Source organism: Lipotes vexillifer, unplaced genomic scaffold, assembly GCF_000442215.2.
Source record: "Lipotes vexillifer unplaced genomic scaffold, Lipotes_vexillifer_v1.1 scaffold835, whole genome shotgun sequence".
Taxonomy (NCBI): Eukaryota; Metazoa; Chordata; class Mammalia; order Artiodactyla; family Lipotidae; genus Lipotes; species Lipotes vexillifer.
This window is the reverse complement of record NW_006774135.1, coordinates 1,979,074-1,992,501: the sequence shown is the minus strand read 5'-3', so window position 1 is coordinate 1,992,501 and position 13,428 is coordinate 1,979,074. Positions and strand designations below refer to the sequence as shown.

General features: G+C 61.9%; 1 protein-coding gene across 1 annotated transcript in view; it reads right to left on the bottom strand.

The window, feature by feature from the left end:
* Positions 1–13,428, bottom strand: part of PRDM16 (PR/SET domain 16) — a 329,763-nt gene that overhangs the window by 19,199 nt on the left and 297,136 nt on the right. The window contains exons 6-9 of the mRNA XM_007448950.1: positions 9,122–9,335; positions 7,172–7,319; positions 6,567–6,720; positions 340–1,735 (exon numbers count right to left, since the gene is read on the bottom strand). Coding sequence (XP_007449012.1) covers positions 340–1,735; positions 6,567–6,720; positions 7,172–7,319; positions 9,122–9,335 — 1,912 coding nt within the window. The remainder of the gene's footprint in view (positions 1–339; positions 1,736–6,566; positions 6,721–7,171; positions 7,320–9,121; positions 9,336–13,428) is intronic.

The following is a 13,428-nucleotide window of genomic DNA, read 5'->3' as shown; positions in this document are numbered from 1 at the left end:
GGGGCGGGGGGCCCGGGGGGGGGGGGGGGGGGGGGGTGGGGGGAGGTAAGGGCTCGAGAGAGGACGGCGGGGGTCTCCCAGCGGTTGCCAGCGAGAGGGAGCCAGGGGTGCCCAGGAGACCCCACCAGCTGCCCACCCCCGGACAGGGCCGAGCCAGGCATGGGCCCCAAGCGGCACGGACACCCCAGAGCCGAGGCGCCTGCCGAAGCCGCAAAGGCAGAGGGACGAGGCCTGGGGGGGGGCCGGCGAGAGCGTCCCCTCCCGCCGCCGTGCCCGCCCGGCGGCCCACCTGGGTGGCGGCCCTTCTGGAGAGCGGGTGGGGGCGGGGCGTGTTAGTACCTGTAGATGGGGTCCATGAAGAAGGGCGACGGCCTGGCGTGGTGCAGGGACGGCTGCTGGGGCAGCTGCGCCGGGCACGCCTTGGGCGGCCCCTCGCCGGCCCCCAGCCTGCGCGCGCCGTACACGTGGTTCTTGCGGGGCTCCCGGGTCCCTCCGTTCTGGCTGGCGCGCACGCGGCTGCCGATGCTCAGGTCCAGCGGCTGCTCCTCGCCGGACGCCGGGGTCGGGGGCGCCTTGGGCGCCGGCAGGACGGGCTTGGCCTCTTTGGGTTTGGTGGTGAGGTCGAAGGGCGACTCGGCGCTGGGGCCAGCGGCCTTGAGGGCGTCCCGGGGCGACTTTGGCTCGGCCTTGACCAGCAGGCTGTGCGCGAGGGCGCGGTCTGTGAAGGGGTACAGGGAGTGGGGGCAGTTGGGCAGGAACTGAAAGGGGAGCACGGAGTGGTAGGGCAGCGCGGCCAGCTCCTTCTCCCGCAGGCCCGCGAAGCCGGGCCCAAAGTACTTCTCGGCGATGGACGCGATGGCCTTGATGGAGTCGCCCGCGGCGCCCGCCGCCGTCAGCAGCTGCCCCTCGGGCGGCGGGAAGTGCTGTGAGTAGAAGGCGGGCGCCTCACCCGCGCTCTCCGGGGCGCCGGGCGCGAGCGCGCGCTCGCCCTCGGCCGCCTTGCCCCTGTCCGTGGTCTTGTCGGGATTGCTGTCCACGTCACTGTCCAGGTCGGAGCCCGTGCCCGTGGTTGTGTCCAGGTCGGTCCCGGTTGTGGTGTTGATATCCTCGAAGTCGCTGCCGTCTGACAGGTCGCTGCCCCGGGGCTTGAGCTTGGCGGCATACGCGTCCTGCAGGCGGCTCTCCGGCTTCTCCTCGGGCCCCGCGGCCGCCGTGGCACCCTGCCCGCTGCTGCCGACGGCGGAGACGAGGGGCAGGGCCGGGTTGCCCAGGGGGCCGGGGAGCTTGGCGTCCTGCGTGTGGTTCCGGGGGCTCTTGAGCAGCGGCATGGGAGGTAGCAGGGGCGGCCGGGGATACAGGGCCGGAGGGAAGACGCCCGGGAAGCCGGGCGTGAGCGCGGGGAAGGCGGGGGGCGCCGCCGAGAAGGGCAGGCTCCCCGGGTGCGGCCTGGAGGGGAAGTACTCATGGAAGCCCAGGCCGACGTGGTTGAGGCTGGGGGGCGGCTTGGCCTTGCCCATGGCGGGGCTGGGGCTCGGGGGCAGGCCCGCGGCGCAGATGCCGCCCGGCGCGTAATGGTTGCTGCCCTCGCAGAAGCGCCGGTGCTTGTTGAGGGAGGACGTAGTGCTGAACATCTGCCCGCAGCCCTTGCACCTGATCTGCGTGCGGCAGTCGGCGTGCATGCGCTTGTGACGGCACAGGTTGGAGAACTGCGTGTAGGACTTGTGGCAGACCTCACCTGAAACGTCAGCACAAGCGAAGACCGGCAGCTATGAAATGATGGAGGCCCTGCGCTGCAGGCTCCCGGGGGTGGTGGGACCAGGGCGCTCTGGCCTCGGTGAGCGGGAGCAGCGTGCGCTTAGGTACGTGAGCGTCTGTGTGTGTGTGTGTGTGCGTGTGCACGCGTGGGCATACGTGTCACTGTGTGTGAGTACTTGCACATGTGCTCACACGTGTATGCATGCATTCATGTGCGGACACGTGTCCGTGGACACACGTGTGCTTATGTACACACGTGTCACGCACGAGCGTGCATGTTCACACACGTGTGTACCTTGTACTTAGGGCCTGTGTGCCCTCACACGTGATACCTGTGTGTGCCCTCACACCTGTGTGTCATACCTGTGTGCCCTCACACGTGTGTGCCCTCACACGTGTGTGCACGCATACCTACAGATGCGCGTGCACCCTACCTGGGACTGGCCTCTGGTGACCAGCAAGGATTGGCGAGGACACTCCCGTGCCTTCCCTGGGGTCCCTGGGCCAGCCTGGGTAGGTCACCAGCTGCCTCAACCTCCTCTGCTGGAGAAAGGGGCCCGGCCGCTCTTTGGCCCTCCTAGCCCCCATGAGTTTGCCGCGTGGCGCCAAGGCCTTCAGAATCGTTCCCAGAGACAGGCAAAGTCGTGGCACGCCATCACGTCTGCAGCTACACCAGCCGCCCAGAACGCCCATCCACCCTCCCTGCCATGTCAGCCACGCTGTTCCAGCCGGGGCGAGGGAAACACCAACCCCCGGGCTAGGTCTCCCACTTTGTAAAGTTTAAAATGCTCCCAGCTTTCCGCCCTCTTTCTGTCCCAGGCCCTGTGACCTGCACCCAGGACGGGAAGGCCTCAGGAGGGACCGGCCCCTTCGGTTCCTAGTCCTGGAGGCTGGACTTCGGGGGAGCACGGGTCCTGGCTGTGTGAGGTCACCGTCTGGGGGCGGCCTGAAGGTGGAGATGGGAGGGGAGCCACGTGGAGAGGGCTAGAGAAAATCGAAAACTCTCCAAACTGGGATGGAGAGGCCGCATCAGCTCTGGTTGCCAGACGCCGGCCTCTGCTCTTAACAGGAGAGGGTGGTGGCAGCCGAGGCCAAACGCCAGGACCCAGAGGCCCTGGGGACCCAGTCTCGGCCATTTTCCCAACGGCCTGTGAGCTGAGTGTCGGCCAACTGCCAGCTTTTCTTTCTGCTCTTGTTTTTCTAACCAGCAAGGGAGGAATGAACACACACACACACACACACACACACACACACACACACACACACGCTGTGTGTGTCTCTCTCTGCAGGACAATTTGCTTCTTAAATGCAGCCCCAGTGGAAACAATGATTTCAGTGCCTTTCTTGCTCACCGCATACTCTCCGCTGCCTGATGTCACACGATTCTAGCTGGGAGCGCTGGCCCTCAGGTGATCGGGTCCTTTAATCACAATATCTATTTATATTAAGGGCCCTGCCTCCCCGGTCGTCTGGCTTTGGCGGGACGTTTTCAAGACTGACAGAGAAGAGCACTGCCCCATTTGATCAAATCTGCCCATTTGGGAGGCGGCTGGTGCAGAGAGGCTGTGCCACAGCTGGCCTATAAATACCCACAGGCCTCCGCCAGCCCTAGGGGGAGAAAGGCCGCTGCCCAGCTCAGGGCACCCGGCCAGACCAGTGATACCTTGCTGTATCCCCGGCCCCCGAAGAGGCTCTGTGACACCCTCTGACCCCCACAGCAGGCCCCTGTGGCACCTCGTTAGTGGCTGCTGCCATCCTGAGCTTGGAAACTGGCCTTGAGCAGGCTCCCACCCAAGGCAGCTCTCAGGAGGGGCCCCTGGGGCCAGTGGCCATGCCTGGGCACAGGGAGCCTGGGACCCTTGCTTCCTACCCACCCACTCACACGATAAAGGGATCCTGCAGGGATGCTGGGGCTACAGAGAGGCCTCTGGGAGACTGAGGTCCTTGGAGAGGCAGGTCCTGGCCCTGGGATGGCTGACTGCTGGCTTAGAGCCGGTGATGGGAGGTGGCTGCCTGCAGGGGCTGGGAAAGCTCTGGGCAGCCCACAGTGAACTGGACGTGGGACCAGCGCTTGGTGGATGGTGCCCCAGGCCCTGCTGGGATGCAGAGGGGCCCTGGCCAGTACTTATTCTGATCAGCAGTTTATTCTCCTGTAGGGTATGTGCAGGGATGCACACACACACACACACACATGCACACGTACATACATACTCACTCCTAAGAAGGTCCTTTCTAAAAAGTGCCCACAGGAGCCTGTCTGCCTGTGTGCACGGATACACCCTCGCCCCGACCCCTCACACTTGAGTTTCCCGATGCAAGACACCCCACTGGGAGATTATGCTGCCTTGGGCTGTGTGGTCAGTGAGGCTGGGACTTGGGGCAGGTTTTGGTGCCCATCATGTGTGCTGTGTGTGGGCGCCCAGGGGCTGCCCGGCGGGGGATGGAGTCTGCGCACGAGTGACCGGCCGCCGTGAGCCCTTGCTCCCCCAGTGGCCCCTCTTTTCTCAGAAGCACTGTATCATTTACCCTCTGCTCATTTGTTCGCAGTTTCCTTTCCAAACCTGACCCCCTTAACCGTGGGCCAAAGGATGCTCTGCCCTGGTCGAGAGGAAGCACAGGCTGACGTTCACGTCTAATCTAACTTCTAACATTTGCGTCTCCCTCTCATACGTGGCACCTGGCCAAGTTTGGGGTTTTCTCTTTCGCTTTACCCCCTTGGCCAAAAGCCAAGGCCCAAGGGGCACGGACGAGAGGCGGATGGGCTGCTGATAGCCGGTGGGGCCCGTCCAGGCTGCCCTGTGTCCTCCCCATCTGCACACAGAGTCCGTGCAGGCAGCGGAAACGGTGGGCTCGGACCCTTCCCGACTGCTGAGGTTCTCAGAACTTACGCTGTGACTACAATCCAACAAGACTTCACAAAGCCCATTTGCACGCCCAGAGAAGCAATGACTTGTAAGCCTGTGTGCAAGTTTCCTTTCCAAGCTTGCTGAAAAGCTTAGCAACCTATGATAGATGCACTCACGGGTGCTTCCTCCCGCAGAGGGACTTGCTGGGATGCTCATCCTGGAAGCAGGATATGCCCCAGTCCCAAAGTCCCGGCCCCCAGCCTCTACTCCCACCCAGCTCACTCCTTCCTGGCCCCTCCCAGAGGGAGTGGGCCCTGCTCCCATCGAGACTGGATGCTCTTCCCAGGGTCTGCAGGTGAAAGGGGTGCAGGGCAAGAGGAAGACGGCCCCAGTGAGGTGGCCACCAGGCAGAGCGCTCTCTCCCTTTGCTTCCTGGACCGAGGGAGCAGGTGACCCAGGCAGGCCGGGGGCTCAGTTGCCTCTAGCAGGACAGCTGGAAGCTTGGGCTCGAGGCAGTGGGCAGGAGGCGGGCACAGCCTCAGCTATTCAACAAAGGCCCGAGAAGCCAGTCAGCATGGCCTCTCTGGGGCAGGAGTCCAGACCTGCACAACCCCCAAGTCGGTGAAAAACACCCAGAGCCAAGTCTTCAAGCTCCCAGAGTTACCCCTGACACACACAGTGATGTGCTGGAGCCCGAGAGGCCCCAGGCTGCCCAGTCTGGGGTCAAGAGCCAGGCCCCTTGGGCTGGAATCCGGGCTCTGCAGCCGAGCCTTGAGGGCCTGGTCACTTCACGTTTCCACGCGTTTCCTCCTCTGTCAGTTCCCTTCAGTTGGACATAGTGTGGCCCCTGCTCCGTAAGATTTTGTAAGGATGCTGTGAGGTCATGTGTGTGAAATGACGGCTCAGCACAATCTCGTGTGGACGATGAGTCAGCGCGATGCTGGTGTGAATGATGAGTCAGTGCTGTGTTGGCATGAACAGTGACTCAGCAAAACCTTGTGTGAAATGAGACTTGGCGCAGTGCTAGGCAGAGAAGAACCTTCGGTATCTTCCAAACTCCGAGAACCGGGGTCATACCCCCGCGGTGGCCCGCCAGAGCCCCAGACCCAACCCCTGTGACCTCTGACCCCTCTCTCCCCAAACGCACTCCAACCTCAAGGCCCCTGTGCTCACAGCCCCCTGTAGCGAGCCCTCTCCCCAGGCACCCCCTTGGTTCACCCCCATGCCTCCTCCAGCCCTCTGTTAGGACACCTCTCGCCCAACAGACCGTCCTGACCTCCCAGCACGTGGACAGGACAGCACCCACCTGGACACCCGGAGAGCCTCCTGACCCTGCACTCCCGCCCCGCCACCCCGTGATGTGCCTGTCACGTGTGCCGTTATGATCTGTATGGCTTAGCCTCTGTCTTCTCCACTGGCAGGTAAACTCCATGAGGACAGGGGTCCAGTTATTTACGGCTGGCCCCGGCTGCCCGGGTCAGGGCAGGCACACAGCCCGGGCTCCCCAAAGGCTGCTGGGGGGTGAACAGCAGAACTTGGGGGGGCAGCAGTGGGACCATCATATACCTGCTGGAGCTCAGGGCGTCACGAGCGTGCAGGGAAAAGGAGGGGAAGTGGGGGGCGGTGGGCTCTCGGGTCCTTCTGCTGGACCCGGATTTCCTCACCACCCACTGCCCACCTCTGGCCACTGGAGGGGCGAGCGAGGCGGAGGAACCAAGGAGGGCAGAGCAAGGACAGGCGAATCGCGGAAGGAGAGGGTCGAGGGAGCAAAGCGATGGCGGAGTGGTGCCAGGAGGCCAGCCAGGCCTGGGCCTCTCGCGGCAGAGGTGTCAGCAGCTGCCACGAGTGTTTTCTGGACAGACGGGGTCCCGCGGGTGGGGACGAGCCTGGGGCTTTCAAGCCTTGGCCTGACCCCCAAACTCCCCCACTTCACGGGCTGGAAGCCCAGGCTGGGGGGCCACTCACATATGAAGGGTTTGACGGTGCTGTGGATGTGTTTGTGCTGCTTGAGGCCCGAGGACGTGGCGAACGTCTTCCCGCAGTCGGGGCAGGCGTGGGCCCGGGCGCCCACGTGCTGGGAGCGGATGTGCCGCTGCAGGTTGCTGGGGTCCGTGAACACCTGGGGACACAGACACCGTCGAGTTACTCCCCACCTGTTGCTTGCTCCCCTGCGGGCCTGGGTCTGGCCACGGGATGGGGGTCTCCCTGGCTGCTCTGCCCCTACACTGAGCCTGGCCCGGCGGGTCTCTGCTGCAGCGGTGACGCCCTGCATGGCTTTCAGTGAGCCGTCAGGCCTCCCTTGACTGCGTTTCTTCAATAATAATTCTCGCGAGAACTGTCACCCTGAATATGCTTGAGACAGGAGCTCAGAAGCGTTCTTAAGCTCCAGTACTTTGACCTATGACGGCCTGTCCTGCCACGTTGGCAGGAACCCTGAGAGGACCCAGGTCTGGCCCCGGGCCCTCTCCCGCTGTGCTACCCGGCCCACTTCCTCTCTTCCCCGAACGACTCGGGGGCCCGTCACCTGCATCTCGACAGTGGGGGCGGGGCCGGGCTCACGACCACGTTACCTTCACACAGTTTTCACATTCGAAGCGCTTGCCACTGTCGTGGGACATCTGGTGGCGGATGAGGTTGGACTTCCAGTTGAAGGCCTTGGGACACTGGTCACACTTGTACTCTCGCTCCTCTGTGTGGATGATCATGTGCTGCTCCAAGCTGCGCACAGTGGACGGGGGTCACTGTGGGTCCCCCACCTGCCCGCTGCCCGGGAGGGAAGGGCCTCAGCCCAGCACGGCCTGCTCCCGGCAGCCCCTTGGAGCCCCTGCCACTGTCTCCTGCTCAGAGAGCAGAGTGAGGTCTGGCAGCCGGTCTGTCTATCTCCCCGCTGGACAGGGCAAGGGGATGGACGGGAAGGCACAGCCTTCCCACGTGGGATGGGGGGGAAGCCAGTGCGTGGACAGAGCTCGGGCCCTCACCCAGGACCACCCCCCAGGCACCCAGCGGCAGGCGGGGTCCCAGCTCAAAACAACTTTCACCTTGACGCTAGCCCTGGGCCTAAGAAAAACGGGGTCTGGAGACTTCTAACACTGCCACGAGCCCCAGAGTGGGGACGAGGCCCAGGAGACCCAAGGCCACCCCTCTGAGTGACCTGGGGTTGCTTGCCGGCCAAGCCAGACTGAGAGGCTGCCTGCCACGCACACACCATGGAGGTCAGTGGGGAGTGAGGGCCGGCGTTCTCCAAAGGAGATGTGATAGGCGGGGCGGGCGCAGCTGCTGGGCAGGGGCTGCTGCACTTGGACGAACCAGCAGCTTGGAGGCCCCTCCTCTCGGGGGACGCTCTGCTTCGCCTCCTGTCCCAGGTGTGACCGTTAATCTTCATGAGCAAAGGCAGCGATACGATACATCATGGCCCTTTAATTACGGGGCCCAGCCATCCATTTAGATCAGAAACGCCTGGTTCTCGAGCACCCGGCAGATTGTAGCTTTTCCCCTGTTGTTAATTGTGATTTATGTGTTTATGTAAAGAAAACACGGACCCTCTTGAGCGGCGCTTACCGCCAAGGGCCTCAGTCGGGATTTGCCCAAACTCTTATTTTCTCAGTCATCCGTTCAGGGTGGAGGATTTCCCGTCCCCAGGGGGCCGTGACAGGACTGGCATTCAATTCTCCGCAATCCCACAGCCAGTTAGTGACCTGGTGGGGTTTTACTCTGACTTTGCAGGGCTGCCCTGGGGGATATTCTCAGAGGCAGAGGAGGGGCGCACATTGGGAAGGTCTTCCCTGGCCCCTGGAACACTGGGACGGCCCGGCCTGCTTCTCCCCACATGGGTCCCCGGGGCCCTGCTCCCAGGGGCTGGGGAGGTCACATCTGGCCATCACACAGCTGTGCTGGCATCTGTGCCCACGTCTGTGAAGTCTCCGGGACAGGTGGGGGTCTCCAGGGGAAGCAGAGGCTGGAGCCTGGGGTGGGGGTGAGGGGACCCCTGGGGGCCCTTTCCTACTCCTGCCCACTGTCTGAGAAGTGTGTCCGAGGGCCAGGCGCTCCAGGAAGCCCCTGGGTGGCATCCCGCAGCCTGGTCCTGGACCTCACCGCGGAAGTGGCCCTGGGCCCTGACCCCTGTCTGTCTCCACAACTCGGCCCTGACCCCAGGATGGTGGGGAGAGTGGTGGGTGGCTCGACCTGGTGACTTGCGGATCCTTCGTGGATGGGGGGCTCTGACCAGGGGCCTGAACTTTACGGTCAGAACAGTGACCACTGGTGGCCTCCAACCGCCAGCTGGCGGGCCTGCTCTGTCCCCAGGGGCGGATGAGCTGGCCAGGGTACCTGCCCCTGAGATATGTCTCCACCTGTCCTTGGAGCTTTGGGCCTGTCAGCCTGGGCAGGCCTGAGGGGTCAGGGGTGACCTCTGCCCTCCTCAGGGCTTCCTCTGTGCCCCCAGGGCCCACCGACCCTGCCGTCCTTGACTGGCTCCTGGGGCGGGGCGGAGCGGAGCGGGGCGGGGCGGGGCGGGGCGGCACCTGTACTTGGTGGGGAACATCCGCTCGCAGTCCTTGCACTCGTGGGCTTGCCCGTCGCTGCCCCCTCCGCCCAGGCCCTCGGGCTTGAGCTCGTCGGCCAGGCCCTCGTAGAGCACGGCCCCCACCGAGCTGCATGCGTACTTCTTGTGGCGTCGCAGGTCCAGCTTGGACGGGAAGAGTTCGTCACACGCGTCGCAGCGGAACGTGGGGTCCTCTGCGGGGGAGAGAGGGCGGGCCGGGCGGTGGGCGGGCGGCCCTGGACCTGCCCCAGGCCCGCCCCAGGCCCGGGGCTGCAGGGGCTGCCTCCCTCACCGGCTGTGCCCCCTCCCGCATCTTCCCCGCCCTCCTGCTGGACCTGGGAGAGGCTGCCCCGGGGGTGCACGGAGGCGGCAGGGACCTGCGTCTGCCCCACAAGAAACACCGAGAAGCGCTGGGCCCCTCCCCGCGCCTCGGGAGCAGAGAAGGAAGGCCGGCCAAGCGCTTTGTGTATGAATCAGAAGAGAGACGGCACGGCTCCAATGCGTCTCATAAACGATTGTCGTCAAGGTCAAGCAAATAAAAGGGAGGCGGCTATTATGAAGTTTACGAGGCAGCATCCTGAGGACCCTGCCAAGCCAAACAGCTCAGAGCGTGAGTCCCCAGGGAAGGACCTCCGGGGCCCATCCCCAGCCCGTAGCTGCCCCGACGCAGCTTTCCCTGGAGCAGGGGTCCCTCCCCTCCCCGCACCGCCCCGGCTAAGGACCACCTCGTGTTCTCCGCAGGTCTGAACAGAGAACCTGCATGAAAAGCTCCAGCACAAATGAATCGAAAGGTGTGCTGGTGAGTGGCTGTGTGAACGCGTGTGTGCTCCTTGCGCACGGGTGTGCAGCTGTGTGTGTGCACGGGTGTGCACGTGGGTGAATATCTGAGCACGTCTGCCTCCTTATCAGGGCACCTTCTCATGGATGTGCAGGCATTTTTGTGCATCTGCACTCGTGTTTGTGCTGGTGTCATATGTACTCCTGTGCACGTGTGCATGTGTTTCTGTCTGCCGCCACAGGTGTGAAAAATGTGCGTGTCCGTATATCTGCACACTTGCACGCAGGTGCATGCAAGTGTGCCTGAGTGGGCACATCTGCATTTGTGCACGTGCGTGTGTTCCTGTGTGTGATTACTTGGCACACGTGAATGGATATGTCTCTGTGCACGCACGTGTGCTATGCGTGCACACGCACATGCATATTAAGTATACGAATTCGTTTGCATGATTGACCATGTGTTAAGTGTGTTGGGTGTGCATGTGTATACGTGAGTGCATGCACATTTGTGTGTGAATATGCACTTGTGTGCCTTTGCGTGTCTGTAGATGTGTGTGCAATTGTGTGTGTGAATATGTGTGCATGGGTTTGTGTGTGAATGTTATGTGATTGTACTCGTGCGCATGAGTTAGTGTGTTTGTGTGAACCTGGGTGGGTATGTGTGCATTTTTGCGCGAGTGTATGTGTGTGCGCACGTGAACAAGGACCTCTGGGCCTGGCAGTGAGCAAAGCCTTAACTTTGGGCTGGATGCTGACTGAAAGGGCCTGACCCTAAGGAGTGCAGAAGCCAGAGAGGTGGGGGAGATGGGGTCAGGCAGAGGGGTGGTGCCCCCTCCTCGTGGCAGAAGGGCCACCATCAATGTCTCAACACAGGGAGCAGCTCTGCAACCTGGGCCTGCGGGCTGCGGGGAGGGCTGGGGGGAGGACGGGGGGATGGGAGGACTCCTAGAGACTGGAAGCTTCCCTGAGCCTGAGGGCGAAGGTACCGCTCCCGGTGTCTGGCCACACCCGGTGCCCCCACTGGTGGGCACCAAGAGCCCCCCACGCCCAAGGGGGACACTCCTGTGGGATCCGTCCCTGAGATGCCCCCGGGCCTTGGATGACGCCCTTGGACACGCACAGAGGCAGCTGTCACCTTCCCTGGGTGACAGGGGAGAGCTGCGGGGAGGCGAGGAGCCCGGGGGACGTGTGTGGGGGGCAGAGGCCAGGCGGGCCCAGTGCTGGTCAGACACAGCCGAGTCCCAGCGTCCTGGCCTGCTCGCCGGCATGAGGCTGCGGTCAAGAAAGTGCTTGAACAAGAAGGGGAGAAACCAGCTCGTGCTCAGAGTCTGGGGAATCCAGTTACAACCCCCAGCCCTGCTCTGGGTGCGGGAACCTGAGCTTAACTCGGGGCTTAGAAGGCTCTGCCCCCACCCAGTATCCCAGAAAGGCCGTCCCTGGACCTGCCCCTGACACGTGCTGAGCCACAGAACAGACTGGAAGGAGGCAAGAGGGCCAGCCAGTCCTCAGCAACCACAGAAGCCCAGGATGGAGGGCGGCCGCACCAGTGATCCTTGAGCCAGCGTTTGCGAACACAAGGCCAGCAGGACCCCGGCGTCCCCACCAGTGGGCAGCCCCACGGGGCAGAAGGAATAGGAGGCGGTGGGCTAAGTCAGAAAAGATTCTAAAACGAGGCCCACTGAGGCCCTGGGCCGGTCCTCGGGTGCTGGGGTGGAGCCCCAAACACAATCCTGGGAGGGGGCCGGTGGGCAAGGAGGACGCACATCACAAACTAGTCACCTGGCAAGTCTGCAAGATGCTGCCTCTAAAACAGGAGGGAGCCTGAACGTGGCTTTCAGGGAAACGGCCGCTGTGACGTGGAGGCGGGGACCCTCCACGTGGCAGGCTCCATCCCGGGAACTTTATACGGTGTCCCCTCCCCCGAGCCCCACATCAGTCCTCATGCTTTGTCACTGGTAAACGGAGGAGGCCGGGGGAGGCTGCCTGGAGAGGCTGCCTGGCTCTCCCGGGGCACCCAGAGGGGAGGTGGCAGAGCTGTGTACGTGGAGCCGTCGCTCTGCTGGGTGCCCGGGGCGGGCGGTTGAGTCCCAGCTTCCCGCTGAGGGTATAAGAGAGGCACCCCATGTGGCGTGCGTGTGGGCACGCACTGTCATCCACCCGCCCCCGCAGGCCTTCCCTGTCCTTAGAAACATGGATTCCTTTCCACTGGGTCTGAGTACCAAGAGCACCATTTTAGAACAGAACCGGATGCATAGACCCCGCAAAACTGCTCTCGTGGGTTTGTTCGGACTTCCTGGGCTGGAATGAGGCTGAGGGGGGCCCCTCCCACCAGAATCAAGATGAAGTTAGAAATGCCAGTTTGTATCTTACTCTTTCTGGACCCACCTAAGAACAGTCACCAAAGTTGAAATTTGCAAACAAAGACAAGACGAAGGGCCAGCCCCACCCATCCATAGCACTGACCAACTTATTTTTCCAGTTTGGACCTGGAATTTGGATTTACAATGAAAATTCAGCCTGTTTCTCACTCTGAAGGCATTTGAGGGCGTCCTGGGGGCAGTGGAACCAGCCGTGGAGGGCACCCTCTCCTCCGCTGCCCTCATCCCATCACCAACCCAAGTTTGCTCCTGTCCAAGGACAGAGCCGAGGACAGGGCACATCCAAGTCTCGCTCACCTGTGCCATGGTGTGGACAGGTGTCCCAACGACTTCCACGCAGGTAAAGTTGACATTGAATACACACCCAGGGCAAGCTGGAACGGGGCAAGAAGGATGTGCCCAGCCCACGTGGTTTTCACTTTCCCAGCATAAGCAACTCCATTTTAAAGAAATACTAGAGTATGTTACACTCTGGTTACATTATGTTTATTGTGTTGTATTGCTGTATTATATTATATTATGCCTATCTCATGCTTTATACACAATACAGTGCAGCCGCTTGATCTGTTTTGGAGAGGGGGAAAAGTTAATATATTTGAGCCTTTCTCAAAAGAAAGGCATATTTGAAAGGAAATGATTTTCTTTATTTTCTCCCAAGAGCAAGAAATGCTCCTGAAAGAGAACTCTTTCCCCTCTCCATTGAAAGAGTAAAAACAAAATAAGAAGTCCCTGGAACTAATGAATCTGAAAGTGGCTTCCCTCCGCTCTGAATCACTTGTAGGTTAAATGGGAACTGAATTTCTTTACAAAGCTGCAGCTTTGAAAGAGCATTGCCAGTCCCAGGTCTGCAGGACTGGGGCTGTTTCCCCCAGCAAACTGGCAAAGCAGCCCCCGCCCCCATTTCTTCCATGATACCTGGACGTTGTCCTGGCAGAGCCCCTGCCCCCAACAAGAGCGCGCAGAATTGTGATTCAGAACTGAAGTCTCTTCATCTAAATCTGGGGAGGCCGTGGACCGGGGCTGAAGCTCTGTGTTCCACCCAAACCAAAGTAAACCAAGGCCATGGCGGCCTGATGTTTTGTTTGTCAAGTCTCAGCCTCACGTCTATCTGAAGTTCTATCAGCAACTTTTC